The sequence below is a fragment of the Blennius ocellaris genome (assembly GCF_963422515.1).
Source record: "Blennius ocellaris genome assembly, chromosome: 18".
Lineage (NCBI taxonomy): Eukaryota > Metazoa > Chordata > Actinopteri > Blenniiformes > Blenniidae > Blennius > Blennius ocellaris.
In genome coordinates, this window is record NC_137667.1 from 7193205 (window position 1) to 7214493 (window position 21289).

The window sequence follows — 21289 nt, forward strand, 5'->3', positions numbered from 1 at the left end:
TCATGATGCCAAGAAAAGCAATAAAACTGACTCATTGAAAAAAAAAATTGTGCCATGATGGTTTTGTCATTTTGTCATTTTGTCAAGATGGCAAGTATTATATGAATTAATGCGATATGACAGACAAAACACACACATTTGCACCACTGACCACTGTTTAGAGTCAACAATTGTGACTATGGTGTCTATGTCGTGTAACGAAGCATAGACTGTATGTGCTTTCAACATTTCTGATTAGTGTTTATGCCTAACATGGCCAGTATTAATTTCATGGATATTATTAAATATGTTTTAAACTTTTTTTTTTAATGATTGAAAATGGAGTGATGGGTATTTCCATTATTTTCCATCACCGTGTCCCTCATTCTCCTTTCTACTTATGTCAACTGGTGCCTGATTTCTGTTCATTGTCAAGTCACCAGCATCAGTAACTGGTCTTTTCACGTTCCCATCTTTTCCACCTTTCACTGGCCTGCAGTTAGATCGTTTTCAAATACGACAAGGTGTCGGAGGTATAGCATGTCAGAGTGGCAGAACGCCCCTGTGCTTTCCGTGTGTGTGTGTGTGTGTGTGTGTGTGTGTGTGTGTGTGTGTGTGTGTGTGTGTGTGTGTGTGTGTGTGTGTGTGTGTGTGTGTGTGTGTGTGTGTGTGTGTGTGTGTGTGTGTGTGTGTGTGTGTGCGTGTGCGTGTGCGTGTGTGTGTGTGTGTGCGCGTGCGTGCGTGTGTGCACGCGCGTGCGTGTGTGTGAGATTGGCTGGCAGCAGCAGGCATCTGGTGACATCTGGTCCAGACAGATAAAGTAAACACACACTATCTCACTATCTGGAAGGAGGTGCAGCCAATCTCTCACTCCTTCTCTCCTCTGCTGTCACTCCATGCTCTCCTGCCACCCCCACCCCCCCCCCACCACCACCATCACATCTTGCCAGAGTCAAAGGCAAATAGAAATGCGCTTTATTGATATGACAGGTGAGAGAAGCATTTATTGGCAAAGGAGGAGAGTGTTCTGAATGAGTAAATGGATCATATTATAACAAAAAATAGCATCAAATAACACTGGCATTAAAATAAAGACTTTATTTGGTACATGGAGGAAGTATCCAAAGTTGAAACAATCATAATCAAGAGACAAGCTGAGGTTAAACCCAAAGTCAAGCTTTCTTGATGCATGACAAAGACGAGGAGCTAAAAAACAAATACATGACATGATAGGAGAAAAAGTGACACAGACCGACAGGTGGCGCTCTAATATACACATAGAGAGGGGAGGGGAGCCGTACAAGACACAGGTTTGTACATTTATGATGAGGGAGTCAGCAGCACAGCACACAAGACACACACACAGGGGAAGGACTGACACCAGACCTGAAACGAGAGGAGAATTAATAACAAGGTGCAAAATCAAAATATGAAACCAGGACATGAACATGACAGACAGACAGGAACATGACCATGACTTCATATTAAGGTTTTTTTTTTTTGGGGGGGGGGGGGGGGGGGGTGGAGTTTTGGCTGCTCCTTCAGCACAGATGGCTGTGTGATCCACATGTTTCATTTGGAACAGGTTTTATGCAGGGTGCCCTTCTTGATGGGGGGGGGGGGGGGGTTGGGGTTATGGACCAGGCTCAGGGACCCTCAGTGAGGATTCGTTGACTGTGGGATTTGAAAATGTTTGCTTCCACCAACCACTATGGTACCACTCCTCTTTTTATTTGATTTTATCATACACAAATTAAACAGGATTAACAAGAATGATGAATCAGATCCCGTGTAAACACATATGGAATTGTTGACACAGAGTAGAAGCACATACAACAGGTTATATGACCATCGACAAGAATATGGAGTTTTAAAATAACTTTCTTATTTAAATTTTGGAGCTGATTATTTCTCTCCTAGTTTTATGTGTCCTTTGAAATATCAGTATTTTATCTTCCTCTTCACTTATCTCACTTTTAGGAATCGATGTTTATTCTAATATTTCCATTGTATTATCTTGTTTTTATCTTGCTGTGAAGCACATTCAAATGTACCAAACTACTACATTAATAAATATAGGTTAATCCTACAAGGAACATTTCAGAAAGACTAACAGAAAAGCTTTTGCCCGAAGAGAAGTAAGACAAAATAAGTAACTATTAAAAACCTGATACTCAGACAGATACTAATATATATCTTTTAACAATATAATATAACAAATTGCTATTGTGCAAATTCATTTCCAGCACCATATAAATGTATGTAAATGTTACAACCAGCAAATTCTCTTATTAGTAAGAGATCCTAAGCAGCCTTGGTGAGATATTTTTTTAACATTTTATATATATATATATATATTTTTTTTTCACATTGTAACTGCTAACATTTGGTTGGTTGGTTGATTGGTTGTTTTGTATTGAATGTGAATTTTTTTAACCACCCATTCATCCAACCAGAATTACATAGTTGGAAATATTGTGGAAAATAAGTGAAATTTTCTTTTTAGTTTTCAAAAGCAATAAAAATAGGTATTTTTGTCATGAACAGGTGAAAGCTGATTACATTGTGTGCAACTGACTGTTTTTATTCTGCTTAGAATTATTTAGATAATTGATCTTCAATGGTTTTTTTGTTGTTGTTGTTATGTTTTATCTTTAACGCATCTATTCCATCTGATCTCTTACTACTGTTTTGAATCACAGTGAAGATGCACACACACACACACACACACACAACTAAACGCACACAGACACAGGAGATTTGTCATTCATTCACCCCTGACCACCAGGGGCTTCACCCTCAGTGGTTGGAGGCCTCTGGATGCAGGCCCGGCTGGCCCGGTCTCTAACCTTTGTGAAAGAGCGGATGATGTGTGACAGGGGAAATTAGAGAGGCTGAATTTTCTCAGCAACTATTACAAAGGCCACTGAGATGACAGCTCTGGGGTGAGACACATTGGGGGGGGGGGGGGGGGGTGTTAGAGGGAATGACATGGAAGAAAAGATAGGAGATAATGAGTCGAAAGTTGACTGGGAATATTGATGGATGGATAGGTTAGTCAGATGATAAATAGAGGGAGGGATGGATGGGTGAATGAGTGGATGCCTCGACACATGGCCCCGGGGAATCAGCTATTATACACGCGACTGTCACTCAAGATTAGAGGCATAATTATACTCCTGTCCCACTGCGTGTGGCTCCATCCTGTGTATTTGTGCATATGCGACTGTTTGTGGGCGTGTGCATGTGTACCTGAATGTGTGTGTCCTCTTCCTGGGGGTGTGTGTGTGTGTGTGTGTGTGTGTGTGTGTGGGAGGGGTACACTGTGACAGAGATTGATGGTGAGGGGAAAACAGGCCATTATGTTGTATGGCTGAGGCAGTGATAGCCTCTCCACCTCTGTGTCTGTTTAAACTGCAGGCCATTTTATAGGCGTGGCACAAGTGACCTCACACACACACACGCATATATTATTCACCTTTAACTGGGATCAAGCCCTCTGTTTCCACAAGATCTTTTTGGGCTTTATTTGGCTTCAGTGTGTTGCAGAAACAAAACGGAGCCGCTGAACAAAATGAAGTGTCATTCATGAATGAGACAATTGCCCTCTGAAGTGTTTTCCACCAATCCCCTGACTTCTCAATAATGAGCTCCATAACTTTTTATTCTTGTTCCTCAATATTTAGTCCAAATAACAGGTTCTCAGGGGACCTTTCAGCCTTTAATTTTCCGAATGGGAAAATAGGGATAAAATGATTATTTCGACACTTGAAGCTGGACTCCCCACTGAGAGAGTGAAACCAGGCTCACTCGTGATAATAGTGGAAGACCAGGATCATGAGCAGCTGCTCACCAACCGGAGCTGCATCTCTCTCTCTCTGTGTTTGTGATTGAGGGAGTGAAAAAGCCCTCTGCTCCCCTGCTGAGCAGAACATCAGCTTCATCAAGTCAGACAGAGGCAGCTGCAGGAGGACACTCAGGCTCAGGCCGTGCCTTCAATATAAAAGACCCCAAACGCCCCAAACCTTCAGAATAATAAGCAATAACCAGAACTGAGGGTGTTTGAATAAGTCCATTATTTATATTATCCTTCACTTTCCCCTCCTTCCTAAGGTTTTGAAGGACGGTGTTTTACGGCAATACATAGCGGACTGTTCATTCGTTGAATAAATAAAAACAAAATAATGAGCAGAATAAATACCAAGAAAATGAAAATTTTAACATGTTTAAAAAGAATTAGGAATAAGCTTATTAAATCCTACCCCCTCTCCTGTCAGTCAAACGGGAGACAAAACAAAGCAAAGAAAACACTCGCCAAGTAAATAAATGGGTAAATAACCAGAATGTAAAATAAATTAAAAAAACACACCGAGTGTACATTCCACCCCTCTTCTTCCCTGTACTTGGTGAACACCATTTGTTTGCGCTGCTGTTTGTTCAACAGTTTCCCTCTACATATTGAAAAAAGCCTCAAAATGTTTTTTTTAAAGTTGTGTGGAAACATGAACATGTAAGATTAGGTTCCTCCTTAGTTGCAGCAGGCTGAGGGTGGCCGACACCAACAGGCTCAACAATCTCATTAGAAAGGCCAGTGACGTGCTGAGTGTGGAGGCGGCCTCTGGACAGGTGGCCTCAGAGAGGATCCGGGCCAAACAGAGCGCCACCGGAGATCCTTAACTCCTGTGGCAATAAGACTCTATAGCTCCTTGGAAAATACTGTTTGTTTTGTTTGCTTGTTAAGCTCACTTCTCTATGCCTACACCTGTCACTGCTGACTTTAATCCTGTATATATGTATATGGACATTTAACTTCAAGTTACTACTCCATTTAACAATCCTTTCATTCTGTGTTGAGCTATGTAAAAACACTTCCCTCCAGGGAATAATAAAGACCCACTTCAGTTTCTCAATGTTCTTTGGAGCTAAGTTATTTGATGCTTTATTCATGGTTGGTGCTGTCTGAGAATGAACCAGAATTGTGGATTTTAATGTTTTTGACTGTGAGAATAGTGCATACTCTCTCTCAATACATCAGTGCTCTTGTTCATTATAAATCTTGCTTGAATTGTTTTCTTTCTGTCTGTCTTATTTGCCTCACAGCTAAAATGTCCGCTGCCACAGTCCAGGCTGGGCGAGGATTGGAGCTTTCTGTGTCGAGGTTCTCCCTATAAATGCACTGGTTTTCTCAGGCCACTCCAATTTTCTTCCCACATGCATTTGAGGCTAATTAAGTGGCTCTTAATTTCCCGTGGGTGGGAAAATGTGTGACTGTGACTCTTTGTCTCTCTGTGTTTGCGTGGTCAGGCGGACTGTTCAAGATGCAGCCGTATGGCCGTCAGCTGGGATTGGCTCCAGCCTCTCACTTATATGGATCGTTATAGTCAGGTGTGCTTGAGCAGGAAGATGTCGAAACCCTCAAACACAAAGGGTTCAATCCGTGCTCTACGTCATCAATTTAATAGCCCTCAGACATCATCAATTTTCAGGTCCAGAGGAGCGATTGCCTTGCTGTAGACGTGTCCCTGCTCTAATACACCCTGTTCAAATGATTGGATTGTACAAACTCTGCTGAAGCTGCAAAACAATTCAATTCGATGCAGATGTACTGGGGTGGAGAAATCCAAAACATTCGGTGGAGTAATGAGTGAAGTAAGAGACCAAAGTTCTAATGATCTATACTTGTATTTCTTGCATTTTCTTCAAAATATCCCAATAGAAATGTTTGTTTCAGCTCATGGATAGATTCCAGATATGTAAAATCAGAGGTGCATGTCTGAGTAAGGGGAGGTCTTTTCCAGTATTTTTTGAATTAAAATGAATATAAGTAGGAAGTACCGCCACTATAAATCACACACTATTCTCACAGTGAGATATTGTCTGAACAGATCGAGGAAAACTCTGCAGGTTACAGATGGTCCCCTGCTCCAGCACATCTGAATCTACTGAATGCGTCACTATCAAGCTCTGCAGAAAAGCCTCTTGAAAAACCACTTTGGGTTTGCATGCCTATGCTCTAATTCAATATTTAAGATTCTAAGTCAATATAAGGTCTCTTCAGTTAGAATGAATAAAATGATTTCAAAGTCAATTGCAAGGATTAGGAATCTTTGAATGAATTCATCCCAGGACAAAGCAAAGCTTTAATGACTGAAGCTACTTTTCAACAAGAGCGATCTGATCTGAAGACCTTGACTTGCAGTAGGTCAAACAACACATGTTTAATGCCAGAGCACCCTTCATAGAGGTAAGTGCAGGGGTTTTTAACATGCAGCTCTATAGCCTAAGATGATTTTCAGTTTTTCTGGAAAAAAAAGATGGTTTTCGATAGGGACTCCTGTCTTGCAGTTTGAAGTGGCAAAACTTGCTGTGTCATCCTAATTTTAAAGGCTGAATGCGCAACAGACTCAGGTAATTTTTATTCAGTGGGAAATCTGTACAAATTTCTTGTTTTATGGTATATGTGGCAGATCCATGTGAAAAGGTTGAAGTTATCTAAGGATTGATGTAAAAAAAAAAACATTTTCATTTATAGAAGATTTAATTTGAAGCACCAAGTTGTGCTGAACTTGTAGAGGTGTACTGCTTGGGCTTATATTTGTTTTGTTGTTTGATTTTGTTGTTCAATAATCATTGTGTTGACCATGTAGGCTTCTATAAATTAACTTTAAGTGATACCAGACCAGATTTTCTTAATAATTTTTCAAGAAAGGGGCAGCTAGGCTCTGAAGATTTAAGGTGCATTATTGTACGATTTCTGCTTTCGCTTTCATGAGGGGCAGAAAAAAATACATTGAATGAAAAAGATAAGACAAAACGCATAATGAGACAAGCTAAAGTTAATATGTTCCATTTAAAAGTTAAAATGAACACTTTTCCTATTAAGTGGTTAGCTTGTTAGCCTTGTTTTACATCTCCTGCACACCTTTAAAAGTATCTTTTCAAAGTACAATGTTTATTAGCACAGAAAACAGACTGTCTCTTTACACACCAGTGCTCTTATTTAATTGCATATACCATGTCTTTGAATTCTTTCAAAACTGGTATAGAATAATTGAGTTTTGGTCTCGTTGATACAGCCACTACTCGCAGTAGAGCAATGAGTTTATCAATACGCTCTCAGACACCAGAAGTGGTGCAAACAGATGTTAGTCAGGGGGCTGTTACCTCCATAAAAGTGGAAGAAAGACCAGTGATGGCAGAGTTCTGCTCAGCCCTGCTTCCTTGGCCTCAGACAGAGAACTTGTGTTTGTATTCTGTCATCCTAAATAAACCTCCCTGAGTGCGTTTCAACTTTGTATTGAGAAGTGTTTGAGTTTTTGTTGTGGAATTTTTGACAGAGCCAGAGCTGAGGAGTCAATCTATATTGTTGACAAAATGAGGTTAATTGATTTTCAATGCCAAATGGCAATATGGTAAAAGTGCAAGTTTTGCATGGTTTGGTGTTTGGACTCTTGCTTAACAGCGAGAGCTTTCTAGTTCAAATCTGCAGGTTTGCATGTTCTCTCCGTGCATGTCTTCTTCCACAGTACAAAAAAACATGCATTTAAAAAAGTAATGTGTGAATGAGCATGGCTGTACCTGGGATGGCCTCGATTTAACATCCAGGCTCGTATAACGCAGTTTGGGAAACGGATGCAGGACGCTTGATGTGACAATTAGTCGAAGACACTTCTGTATTCCTTTGTCAGCAGGGTCAACGGGAATTAATCTAATCCAGCCTGGGTGTGTGTGCGTGCGTAATTGCCGTCTCTTTATTGTGAAAGAGAGCACCGGAACCGCAGGGTGTCTGAGCGCCGTGCCATTGACGCACGGCGGGCGGGAGACGCTCCTCTCGGCTGTCTCGCTCTCTCTCTCTCTCTCTCTCTCCCTCTCTCTCTCTCTCTCTCGGTCCGTTGGTCCATCCTGGTTCTCATTGTCTCCCCCGGTTCACTCCTTCAAGACAAGCCCGAGACGACTCACTAAACTTGGCCTTTTCTTCTGCGCGCATATCGCCATTTGGAGACTTACCGTCAGATCCACTCGGTCCCTTCTCTGTCCTGACATTAGACCGATTTTTCCAGTCTTTTTTTTTTTCCCTGATCTTTATTTAAAAATTTTTTCTCTAAATATTGTTGAGATGTGCTTGTTGTGACGGTTGAAATTCAGCGAGCGGGCGGCTGGAGGAGAGCCGACTAAAACGGAGCTGATGGAGAGATGAACCGGAGGAGAAGGAGGGGGACTCATTAGCCCAGAGGAGCCACCGAAACCAAGCTTCCAGCAACATATTTCAGTCCCCCAGTTTTTTGTTTTTTTTCCATTTTTCCTTTTTCTTTTCCCTTGGATAAAACACAGACGGGAGGAAGAACTCGAGGCGCGGCGCTGGAGGTGGAGACGCGGGGTTCGGTGGAGGATGTTGCCGCTACATGCGCGTTACTTCCCCTGAGAGGAGAGGAGAGGACGCAGGGACCACTTTCACTTGTTTTCTCCACCCTTAAAACAAATTATCACCCCCGAATTCAAGCTGCGCCTAATCGGATTATTCCAGGAGAGATCTAATCTGGGGATTTATTTATTTATTTATTTATTTGTATCTCCGTGATCTCAGCGTCTGAGTGGCCACTGATGTGCGGATCCGTGTCTGACGAGGATGCGACTGATCGAGGCGGCCGTCGGTGGGATGTACTAATCCAGCGGGTGATGTGTGAACAAGTGGAGTTTGTGCTGGTTAACCTTTGTTTAAAGTAGGACTTGCCTCCATCGGGCTGGATGGCTTCACCTGTGTGAGGGAGACATTGTCACAGATTCCAAAGCCTTGCACCTCAGCTCCCCACACACCCAAATCTCTGGATACACAAAGAACAACTTGTATAATCACAGTTTTCTTCAAGGCCCACCTTTCATTTGTATTTATTTATTTTGTTTTTATTCCTGACCCTGCTGGACATCCAAAGGGACCACTCCGCTCTTTCCCCATCAGCAACTTGTCCATGTGATTGAAGTAGCAGCTTTTCTTTCCCAGGAGCTGGGCTCTGCTCTCTGAGGGTGGGCAGAGAGAGCTCCTAGCCGGGCTGCCTGCCAGCCAGACGGCCCTCCGGGGGCTTTTTTTTTTGGATTTTGAAGGACAGGTTTAGGAGTTACCCATAGCTTTGCCTGCTTCACTGGGACCTCTGCTGAGAGCCAGGGGGACATCATGGGGTGCTGTAGTGGCAGGTGCACCTTGGCCTTCATCTGTGGCATGCAGCTGGTAAGTGTTAAGATTACTATTGATCCTGTGAGGGGGCGAGTAAATAGGTGGATAAATCAAGAGGTTTCTGTTAAAAAAAAACAAAAACCCATCTTGGTCAACAAAGAAGTTATGGCATGGACACTTCAATAAGACACATGTTTACTTTGACACGAAGCAGGGAGTGGGTGTATTTGTTGTAGATAGATGGGAAAAGATGGATTACTTGAAGGTCACATATCAGAAGTTAATAGGTGTGTAAAAGGTCACAGTACAAGCCATGCTGTAATTCCAGGGACGGGCTTGACGAATAATGGGACTGAATAGATGAATGGGTGTCGGTAGGTGCTCTAAGACTCTGCTAAGAGTCTATGTACTCCTCTGATGGATTGATAGAAGCGGGCAGTGATCGATGGAGGCACTGGAGAGGAGTGAGGGTGGAGTGAGTACATGTGGTGTATATGGAGAAATGTTTGGAAACAGTGGCGGAGGGAGAGCTCTGATACAAACTCATGACTGCTGTTCTGTTTCTGTGTACCTCCCCTTTTCTCCCATCGCCATCTGTGTGGAAACCGGTGCCAGATGAGACCACAGGGAAACATGGGGGGGGGGGGGGGGGGGATGAGTCTTGAGGTGTGTGTGTGTGTGTGTGTGTGCACATGCACACTGGGTTGTGTGAGAGTCAACAGTTTTTATTTGTTCGCTCTTGTACTTTGTGCATATTAAATGGGAAGCGCAACAGAGAACAATAGGATGGAGCAAAGTGGGAGCTGCCAAATGGTCTAATGTGCTGCAGGTGGCCTGCTGTCGGGTCAGGACACGTTCACAACAGACATACTGTGAGTTGGAAATATTTCCTCCAGTTTTTAAGAGTTCGCTTATACATCCAAGGGGGAGACATAGAAAGTTGAGGGGGGGGGGGGGGAGTTAAAGCATCATTGTCATCATCTGGACCCTGAGATGCTGATCTGGCAATCGGGCTCAGTGAGTTCCCTGTTCAGAGTGCAGGAAGCATGTCGGCATTGATTGTGAAGCATGCTCCCGATCGATGTATAACGGCGGTGTTAATATTTATGCTTGTTTTAGCTTTGTGGGGTTAAAAATCAACAGCTGCTATTCACTGGTTTACAATAACAAAAACAAGGGGTTGCGGTGCTGAAACATTTGTATCCTTCCAGCCCTTATGTTTTTACCAACTATTCATTGACCCATATTAGATAATACTTCATTTAACTTTGGGTCGCAGAGTGCTGGAGTCGAGCTGAATTAGCGCAAAAGCAGGTTGCATCCCGAACTGGTTCCAGTCCAGCCAAATACAGAGAGACTCATTCACAGCCTTGAACAATTTTGTAGTCGCCGATTACCCAATTTTGGACTGTGGCAAGAAAAAGATAAATCCAAGGAATTTGCATGTTCTCAAGGAGAACATGCAAATTCAACACACCAAATATCTGGTTAATTTTAACACATTTCTAAGTCACTTTTTGTAACTCTGTACCACCTTCTGTTCTCTTTTTTTCATTGCAAGTTTTCTATTTCTTTTGCATTGTACAAGAGCACTGAATGAGTGAAGCAAACACTCCTGGGAGGCAGCCACAGTTTGTTAATTTTATGTCAACTCTGAATGAAGGAGTTAAGTAGTTGTTATAGTAGATTATGACGGTGAGTGGCTCCTCTTGCTGCCTGTGTGTGTCTTTATGCCAGTGCTTCCCACAGGCTGTGATTTAACTCAACGCAGTGGATGACTTGGCATGTAACCAGTGTTTATATGGAAGAAGTGCAGCTTGCTTTTTACTCTCTGGTATCCATTGTGTCGTGGGTCCATTCCCACCTGCAGGATGACGTTGCAAAGTGTTAAAACAAAAAAACAGAATTATGACGAAAACATTACCTTCATTCAATTTGAAAATTCATTCACTCGGTATTTTACTGTTATAGTAGGCGTGGCAGACACGACACAACACTGAGATCCCAGCTGAGACATCAGCGATGCAGCGGTGAAAGCTGCCTTATTGCTGGAGAAAAAGCACAAGCGTCAAAGTCAAACCGTGATGGTGAATTTATAAACAAGATGCTTGCAGGAGGATGTCAAATGCCATTATTGGAGGACATGCTTTTTTTTTTTTTCTGGGTGACATTTCACTTTAATTTTGCACCAGGGAACGTTGTTAGACTTGACATTGCACTGTAAAAGGCTATGTAAAGATGTAGACTGGTTTCAAAATATACTCCTCAGACTCCTCAGTCAGGCTGAACTAAAATGAGTTTGACATCCCTTGTTTTTTTAATAGCATTATCTTTTAAGTCTATTTTATAACCGTGACACTGCGATTCATCCACCAACCCCAGTGTTCCAAGTTTCTATATTAGAATGAATTCCTTGAGAGCCACGGCCTTATTTTAGAGGTTGAACATCTACGCATCACGTTGTTGTTGATGCATGGTGACTCTGTCACAGTTCAGGCGCTGACTTGTGGCTGCCTGCGTCTTGTGTTCAACCATCCGACTGAAATCCTCCACGTGTATCATTGTTTTCAGTTGGCTGGTTCATTCAGGTGCTCTGCATGGCATGTTTGCTTTTTTTTCATTGTCAAGTATAATAGAAACATGGAACACCACTTTCTTGAATAGTGGCATTAGAAATGCATACGCTTCAATAATACATCACATTCGTAAAACATGAATCGAATCCCAAGTGATAGGTTTTTAATGAAGTGTTGAATTAATTTCTTTGGTTTGAATGTCTTTTTGTTCGTGTTAATGCTGGGGAGGATGTTTAGCTTGACTTCCTGTTTCAGGACATCTTGAATTCCTCTCAGGAAGAAGTGATTAAAGAATATACCTTATACTGTCACCGAATGCTAGACAGTGGTACTATTTAGTTTGTTCTTTGGTTAAGAAAAAAACCCAACTGCCTTAATTGTGTTCCTTTGAACAGCGCTGGAAATGCTGCTGTTAAATATTTATTAATTTTTTTGTGATGGAGACTGTACAGTAAAAACATGAATCTCACTATTGCGATTACAGAAAAATGCATACATGAAGGTACTTCTTTTTATTTTACAAAAAAGATGTTCAGTTCCCTGCGAGACCAAGTTGGATACATTATAAAATAAGGTGGATGGCTCTTGTAAAACATTTCAATACCAGAATGTCTAAAAATGTAGCTCTTGTAGCCATTTATTACTGGGCGTTACAACCCATTCCATTATAATAGGTACCTGCATTGGTACGGACGATTTAGATCAGACGTTTGAGTTAAATCCTTTTTCCCAGCTCTGGAAATATTGTTCTTTCTATTACTGACGCTATTATTGTTATTAAAGCCTCACTTTGGACTATATGTTAACCCAAAGGCCTATTCACTTTATTCAGTATCTGCCACACCGGCAGCTACGGCAGAGCAATAAGTCCAGAGGAGATCCTCCGGAGGCGAGCCGGTAAATGAAGATCAGTGCCTGGGTTAGCAGCGGAGGAGGAAGGTTTTAGACAAAGTGCTACCACTCATCACAAAATACATCCCACATTTGGATAAGCGGTATAGATTAATGAGCGGCGAGTGTTTGAAGGTCCTACAAGGAAATGCTTCCCTGCGTGTGTGGAGACGGAGACGGCACTGCAATGTGTGATGGGATGTTATCCATCATGCTTGTGCATGAATTCCTAGACATGAAAAGAACGGTTCTGCGGTGGCGCTTCTCGGCTTATGCGACCGCATACAGCATGCGTATGCAAACTGAAGAGCCATTGTCACGTTGAATAGGACGCGGTTTGAGGCGTCATGAAACCCGGCATGTTCAGCACACAAGGGAAATCGAGGGAAAGTCACCTAATTTACCGAAAGATATGAATGTGGCCGACCCTTGGAGTGCGAGTGTGTGTGCCTGTAAAAGGTCTAATGTGCTGAGAAATAAAACGTTACTGTGTGAGTTTGTCTACAGTTGAATGCTGATGAGCTTGCCACATGTGGTGTACGTACACGAAACACGCCACTGTGTTGTAAATGGGGACGCTATGCAATTTGGTTTGGTGAAAAAGAGAGTGCGTGTGTGTGTGTGTGTGTGTGTGTGTGTGTGTGTGTGTGTGCCTGTGAATGAGATGCTGTCATAGAGACAGTCATTGTGTCTAATGCAGTGGAACTAATGCCATGCCATAGTCAACAACATGTTTTGCTCTGTTAACTGTTTGTAATAGCTAAGCCAGGTGATACCGCCACGAGGTGAGCCGGAGATCTGACTCTGCAGTACGTTACAGCTCGACCATGCACAGCCGCAGCCAGTTAGACAGAAGAAGCCCCCCTAATGGTCAAATCCATATCTTCAGCAGGATAGCAGCAATTCCTCGCTCTTTAAGTACATTCATTTGAAGTTATTAATATATATATATATCGCACAAACTGTCGTGCTGCAATTACCCTGCGGAAACCGCACTGCCCGCAGCCGTCTTTGTTACGATCGACCTCCATGACCACAAATTAAAAGACAGGATTCTACCCTGGCTGAGACCCCCTGCTGGAGGTAATTGTTTTTGCTGCGCGAGCCTCACTCTAATAGGCGACCTCGCCGAGTACAAAACAATGCTGGTCAGTGTGCCTTATGTAGTGGAACTGATGTCTTACGTAACTCTTAACAGCGGTTTTCCTCCCGCTTCATTAGCGAGGTTAATTGCTGGGAGCTGATGTCACTTTATCCGAGCAGAGATCAATGATCCAGGTAGGCGATATGTCGAGTCCACAGCTGACGTCGACGCATGCCGAGTGCAATCAACTCACCAGGTGAGTTTCTAAGGACCTGTGGCACAAATTAGAGTAAGTTGTGTATTAATCTGATCAATTCCAACTGATCTCTGCTTCCCTGAAAACTATTAGAAAGAGAAATGCAGCGGAGTCTTTGTGCTTTTTATTACCCCGCAAGTATTTTCACTTTTGTTTCCCTGAATAAACATATGATTGTTTTTATCTACTCTAATAAGTGTCAAACAACCATATCTTTAGATTGATGTTTAGTCTGAAAAACATTTGGGATTGCAATGATTTACAATTTCGTAATAGACAAACGGCAAACAAATATTTATATAGTGGACGACAACGCATTGTTTATCCTGTTTGCCTGATGAATGACTGATTGTCATTGCTGCTGATGTGTTGTGTGTCAGTCAACTTAATTCGCCGGCTATTTGTTTCAGGTATAATTGAAGGGCTGGAGGGCGGATCCTGAATTGCCGTGGCTGAGATTCACTGAGAAACATTGATTGGAGGATTGCTCCAATTACTGTGATTGTGTGATGGGATTGTCAAGCAAACAGCATCTCCGTACATATTCTTTTCAGGTCATGATGTCTGTGCGGAAATTGCTGCTCATCTGAAATGAAGTTGATTTTTGAGAGATTTCCTTGGGAAATATTGATTTTATTTCCTCTCGACAAGACTTGGATACGCGAATCACCACCGCTCTTGAATTTTAACAGGAAATTTGAAGTTGAAGGTGTGAAAAATAAAAGAAGAGGAAAACCTGAAACAGATGCTGAAAACCCAAGAGAGCAAATCTTACCTTTGAAGCAAACCAATTAACACTTTGTATCTTGCTTGTTTAATCCCTTCAGGGTATTTTCGATTCGTCTGGCATTTCTCCTCCCGAGTGTGAAGCTGTCAGAGAGCCATGCAGACTCGGGTCAAGAACTAGTCTTGTCTGCAATTAAATAAACAAGATCTGAAATTTCACAGGATTTTCAGCAGGAAAAAAAATAGGAAAAATTCTTAAATGATCAAACTTTTAATTTCAAAAGTTCTAATAAGACAGTGAAGTTATATAACATTACAAACTGTGAAAAAGGGTCACAGTACTGCGTGAAAAAGGACAAGGTAGCGTTAGACGGAACAACATGGGGGGGGGGGGGGGGGGGGGGGGGAAACAACCAGGGGGATCATAACAGGTCAGACGCTGAGTGTACCAACAGCTCCACACATGTCATCGCAACCGGTGACTCACTGCCGGTGGTGATGGTTGAGGTCTTTGTTGCTATATCGGTCCGCAGCGCCCACCAGCTGCTGTCACAAATACGATGACTAAAATCATCCAATGTCATGATTGGGAACAGGACCCAGACCGCGGCCTGTCGCCATCGGCTGGCTCAGTCGGGCTCGTGCAGATGGCCGGGTGGGTGTTCATGTTGACGCTAATTATGTTGTTGGTGTGTACGTTAATCGAATAGAACAAATGGATTAGAATTACAGGCCTGTAATCCAGTGTGCTGTGCAATTACACTGAGATAATAATTCATAATCCAGGCGCAAAAGAGATGTGTAATTGATCCATAAATGGTGAAGATTTGGAGTGTTGAGAGTTTTATCGGTATGTAACGATACACATTTTTGTGGAGGATGACCACAGTGTCCATTTATGGGACAACGCTGCCCATAAAGTGGCCAGAGGCTATCTGAGCCCTGGTGTTTGTCTGTCTGTGGCACTACATTCCTGTGACATTTCCACCACTGAGGGACATAATGAATAATTTACCTCTTGGGAGCTGTGACACGAATGCAGAATTGGCATCTCTGCATGTGAGCTGTGTGTGTGCTACCTGATTGCTAAGCAGTGACCGTGCGCCCATCCACGTGTCAACGCTGAGCTAAGAAGCGTTTTGGAAATAAGACAAAAATGCATCTTGTTTTGAATTTACATCCCCATTTTAATGTCTTTCTTTAATGACTTCTGTGGAGTCGGCTTGCAGACTGGCAGAAATTGTCAGGTTAATGGGTCGTTTTGCAGAAAGGTGCTTCTGCTCAGTCTGAAGGCACTTTACCTTATCACTGTTTATTAGGGATCGTAAGTCACGTGCATTTTGAAATATGCATTTATCTCACACTTTAAAAGTAAATCCACTTTGAGTGAACAGAGCTCCTGCTCCGTGGCAACGCGCATAATCTCCAGACTTCCTCCCAAATCTCTGCAACACAGTGAGATAAAAAGGCTTTCCTATCCTTTATGTACAACACTGCTTTCAACAAGGGCCACACACAATCTCTGCTCTGAGTCTATAGATTTTCTGTCACCCTTTCCTTTTTGGTCTCTCTAATTTGTCAGTCTCTCCCTCGCCTCAGGTCTCCATCTTTTTGTATATGCCCGCCCTCCCTGTGTATGTCTGTCTGACCGTTTTCATTTCTTCATCTGTCTCCACGGCCTCTCTTTTTCTGCCTCCGCACAGGAGGAATGCGGCCATCCCACCTCCGCCGCGAGCGTGACTGGCAGCCCATTCAATATGTGAGCTAAAAAAAACAAGTTTTCACTCACTGGCACTGATGAGGTACTTCCATTGTGCCAAATCAGTCCAATGCTGAGCCCAAAACCTTGTTGATGAGTGCAGGCAGCCTTTGTAATGTTCAGGTTGTTCTCGGTGAATAAGGGGTCAAGCACTTTTCTGGCTTTCACCTGTCTTGAAAAGTGCTTTTGGCAAAATTAGCGAACCAGGCACATTATTGCGTCACCCACCCCCTCCGACTGCTTTCTGTGCTTTCGGGAAGATGTTTTTTTGGAATTGGCTGTTTGCCACTCATTTAAATGCTGCTGCTGACCGTGCCAAGCTGGGACTTCTCCTTATGATGTATGCACTTTATGAAAACGGTCACATATATCACCAAAACTCACTTTTAAAGCTTCAGCTGATGTTTTCCTCCAAAGAATTTATTTGGAGAGGAAACATATTCATATTGTTAGGCTTGTAGCCCACACATATAAAGTACATTGTGATTATGTGCAGGGTAATTTCCTGAGGTGGATGGGAGGAATGTATCCTTCAAGTTTATGTATTGCCCCTTCTGCTTAATTATCTTTACTGCAGGGAAGATACAATGCATCTCCCCTGCACCGTGAGAGGCGATGAATTTTCACCTGTGGACTGGAAAAAAAGACATCAAAATCCCACTCATTCAGCGTGAAACCCTCACAATTAACTGAGCCCACATCATATGCCACACACTAGACTGGGGGTCTCAAGACTGTTCCCGCCAGATGGTCCAAGTGGCCTTGAAATGAGCAAAATGATCTTGAAGAGAGTAAATGACTATTTAATAAAGCATCCGTTTGAATTGAAAAATAGCCATAACGTGAAGGTAAATTAGGGCATATGGCTCGGGTGGCATGGCTCAGTTGGTAGAGCAGTCGTCTCCCAATCGAAAGGCTGCAGGATCAATTCCCATCTCCACCTGTCTACATGCCGAAGTGTCCTTGGGCAAGACGCGGAACACTAAACCGCTCCCATTGGAGTGACAGCGCCTTGCATGGCTGCAGCCTCCATTGGTGTGTGAATGGGTGAACATGATGAACTATGTAAAGTGCTTTGGGGCTCACGCAGCTGAAAAGCACTGCAGAAGTGAAGTCCATTTACCATATTTCGCTGTATTTACCTCCAACAAATGAGATTCGTGTTGTGTTTTGTTTAGGGATGCACATATAATTACTACGGCAGACAGAGGGACTGAGCTCGCCGTGTGCCGTGCACACACACACACTCCACCGTTAATGAGTGTATCAGTAATACTAATCATGTGTAGCATGCAGCATTGCTTGATTGCTCCAAAACTCTTTAGCATGTAGCATGTGGCATGCTCGGAGCGTTCGGAGCAGTTAAACTAATGAGCAACACCGGGCAAACTCTCCAGGTTCAAATGTCTCAAACTCACTTTTGCCTCCTCTTGATACTTTGGGAGAACTAAAATTTACAGTCTCTTATTTTGTCATTCTCAATAATATTGAAGCATCCATAAACCGCAGATATTGCTCGTGCCGTCTTGTGTCCGTGTGGGCGACGTTGCTGACGCATGATGTCACGTAATGCTCGCCGGGTGCAGTATCCGTGCAGTATCGCCAATATTGGTATCTCTGCATCTCCATTTTTGTTTTATAGAACGTCTATTTCTTGGAGTTAAAGGTTATTATGCTGCCATTCCTCTGGTGTTGTGGCGGCCATATTGGGTCGCTGAATTAAAATGAGTTTGACCCTGATCTAGAGGTCACAGTGCTGCATCTTAATGGGTCGCGTCAGGAAGAGCACAAAGTGTCAAATCCTCTTCTACTGGAGCCGCCCTCGGAAAGGAGCAGTCGGAAGATCTGTCACAACATGACGTTTTCATCGTTTTTACACTCTAAATATTGCAGTTTTATTCGATGTTGTTTCATTTTCCAAGACAAAGCATTCAGTTGAGTTATAGTCAAACAACTTGACATTATTATATCAAGAGCATGTTTTTTTCCATCCTGAACAATAAGACAGACCAACTCCTTAAATCATACTTTCTGCTTGGTTGTCCGACATAAAATACTGTTTGGGAAGACACAGCTTTATAATAATATCGTTTGTTAAAAAAAACAAAAAAACAGATGGAAAGTGCTGTGGGTGATAAACTGTGAAAGAATGTCTGGTACTTCTATTGCATCTATTCCACGTTTGTGTTTTCACTTTAGAAAAGTCCATCTAATGTCCACACAAGAGACCGTGATCCCCTCAGTGTTGAGCGAGTTACTCTTCTGGCTCATGACGGTGGTGGTGTGATGAATTGCAGTGCTATACGGCACACATGTGAACTGCATATTAATTGCAGGAATTATCCTCAATTAAAGTGCTTTTATTGCAGCTGTTAGTTTGCTAAAGTAATAATTTACCAGATCCGGAGGCAGAGTTGCAGTGAAAAGATACAGACAAAGCAGCGGTGTGAGTAAAGAGTGTGTTAAACCATCAGACAGTGAAAGCCTGAAGTATCGAGGCTGCGCAAGCCAGTGAGGGAGGGATCAAAGTTACATCAATAGCTGCGTTAATTTGCTGCCTGCCGTCTCCATTCAAACAAGAAAGAAGCCGCACATTTTCAACTGAAATAAAAAAGCACTTCATGGACACAGCACCATAGTTTTTACTGTGTCATCATTTATTATCACAAAACTGTGCTTTGGTATTGTTTGGGCTCATCTAACTATATAGAAGTGCATTTTTTTTGAGGTGTTGCAGGATAGCACAGCACGGCAGAATATAAACCAGCCATGCCAAGCATTAGGTGCCGAGAATGGTTTTCAGCATGAAAAGAACCACTTGGCAGATGTGTTATAAATGCCTCGCAGATCCATCTGATATTAAACTGAGCCTTCCTCTGTGAAGGTGATCTCATGGGTAACTGGGGTGTGTCTTGCCCTTGTTGTTAAAAGTGAGCAGCTCTGCTGTGAGTTTATAGGAAGTAACATTATCAGCACGTACCTGGAGACTCTGCGGACTGCATGCCAACAGGGGTGATTAGGCAAGTCTAATCAGCCACCTGTATTCAGGCAGAACTTTGAGGATGACACTTATCCAGATGTTGTGTACAGAGGTGACTGCCACTAAAAAAAAACTATTAGCAGCATGCCTCTTGAAACACTCCTGAGTTTTGCTGCTTCGCCTCATCGCTATCGTCCGAACAGCAAAGGCTCTCCGCAGTAAAGACAGTGAAACGAGAGGTTTCCTTCTCCTCGCCACAGTTGGGAACCAGGTATCGTTAAAGGTAACACGCTGCGGGAAATCAGCCAGGCCACCGCTCTCTTTCAAACACACGCCACATGATCCTGGGCCTTTCACGCCTGAACAGTTATCAGTTTGTAGCTTTGACTCATGCATTATTCAGCTAAAGATACAGCGAATTGTGTCGCAATAAACCAACAGAAATGTTCCAATATCGTTGCTGGTTTCCTCCAACTTTGTGACTAATGACTCCCAGCTTGTTGATGAGAATATTCATTGGTCAAGATGCTGTTAAATCTTCCATGATCTTAACCGCACACTATTCGGGGAAACAAAGACGCAGTTACATTGTTCTAGGAATTGGGACAATTTCTTGCCCTTGTACAGAGGGAATATATTTCCTGTAGGAAATGTATCTGCAGTGGCTAAACCCCTCCAGAATAATTACACTGCTATTGACAGTCAGCCTCTCGTAGAGATTTTGGAGCACTGTGCACAGTGTGGCGACAAACATTATCTCAGTTCAGACAGTGCGTCAGGTCCGTTGGAGCAAAGACATATATTCCGATGCCCAGTTGGAACTTCCTCCGTCTCTTCAGGACACCAGCACTGAGTCAAAGTACTTCTCCAATTCTTAGTTGACACCGGGATTGATTTTCTTTTTTTGTGCTTTTCTTGCATCCACAAATGCTCAGTTACTTTATAGTCGCTTGCCTCCCACACCAGATCAATCCCCGAGCTGTGAATGGTAAATAGCGGAACGGACTTGAGTGATGATTGCTGGTGCATAAGCAGGGAGGCCTGCCGATTAACTTTCCCATTGGAAAGAATCTGAAAACGGTATGTCTAACAACTCTGCAACATACGGTTTGTATTAGTTGCTGTGTTTGAAACTTAATATCTGAATTAAAATTTTTTTACTTTGTCTTCATAATCGTCCCAGATGTTCGTTCAGAATTGCACCTAATTTAACAGATGTTGTCAGAAATTGGAAGAATTAACAGCTGGAATCTCTGAAACTAGAGACGGCAATTAAAAAAAAAAAAAAAAGACAGTCTTACCTGTTCTACTCATGCTGTTCAGTTGTCAACATGGACCTTAGCAAGAGAAGTCTATTTGAAAAAAAAAATCCCAAGAAAACTGTTACCAAACAGCAAAACACTAATTCTGCTCAGCCTCCAGTCTGAAGGCACAAACTTAACAGTGGGTAGTTTAATAGTTGTTTATTAGATTCTGGAGCATGCGCAACAATGTGGTTCAGTTTATAGAGACAATTATGTAATTCCTACACTATGTGAATAAGTATAGCTCCATGTAATGCTATATATTAGTGGTGCATTTCAGTGTGCAACCTGAAGCTATGTTCAAAATGCAGGCAAAAGTGGCTTAAGTCTGGCTTTTTTTATCTGTGTTGTCCATATCTGATCGTTATGTCTAAACAGAATTTTGTCCGATTTGCTTCAAATGTGGTCCAGGCCACTTTTACAGTACCGGCATATGTGATCCTGAGTTGGACACATACAACGATCATGTTGCAATTGATTCAAATTTCACATAATTAAAGTGGTATTGAAATTTTACAAAGATTGACGGACAGACTAAATAGACTGTAGACATATCTAAGCAGGC

General features: G+C 42.6%; 1 protein-coding gene across 2 annotated transcripts in view; it reads left to right on the forward strand.

The window, feature by feature from the left end:
• Nucleotides 1-9148: 9148 nt before the first annotated feature.
• The window catches only part of nkain2 (sodium/potassium transporting ATPase interacting 2), a gene marked incomplete at both ends in the record, with an annotated part of 84283 nt that continues 72142 nt past the window's right edge, over nt 9149-21289 (forward strand). For both annotated transcript variants that reach the window (XM_080514587.1, XM_080514588.1), the window contains one exon: nt 9149-9202. In XM_080514587.1, the coding sequence (XP_080370713.1) occupies nt 9149-9202 (54 nt within the window). The remainder of the gene's footprint in view (nt 9203-21289) is intronic.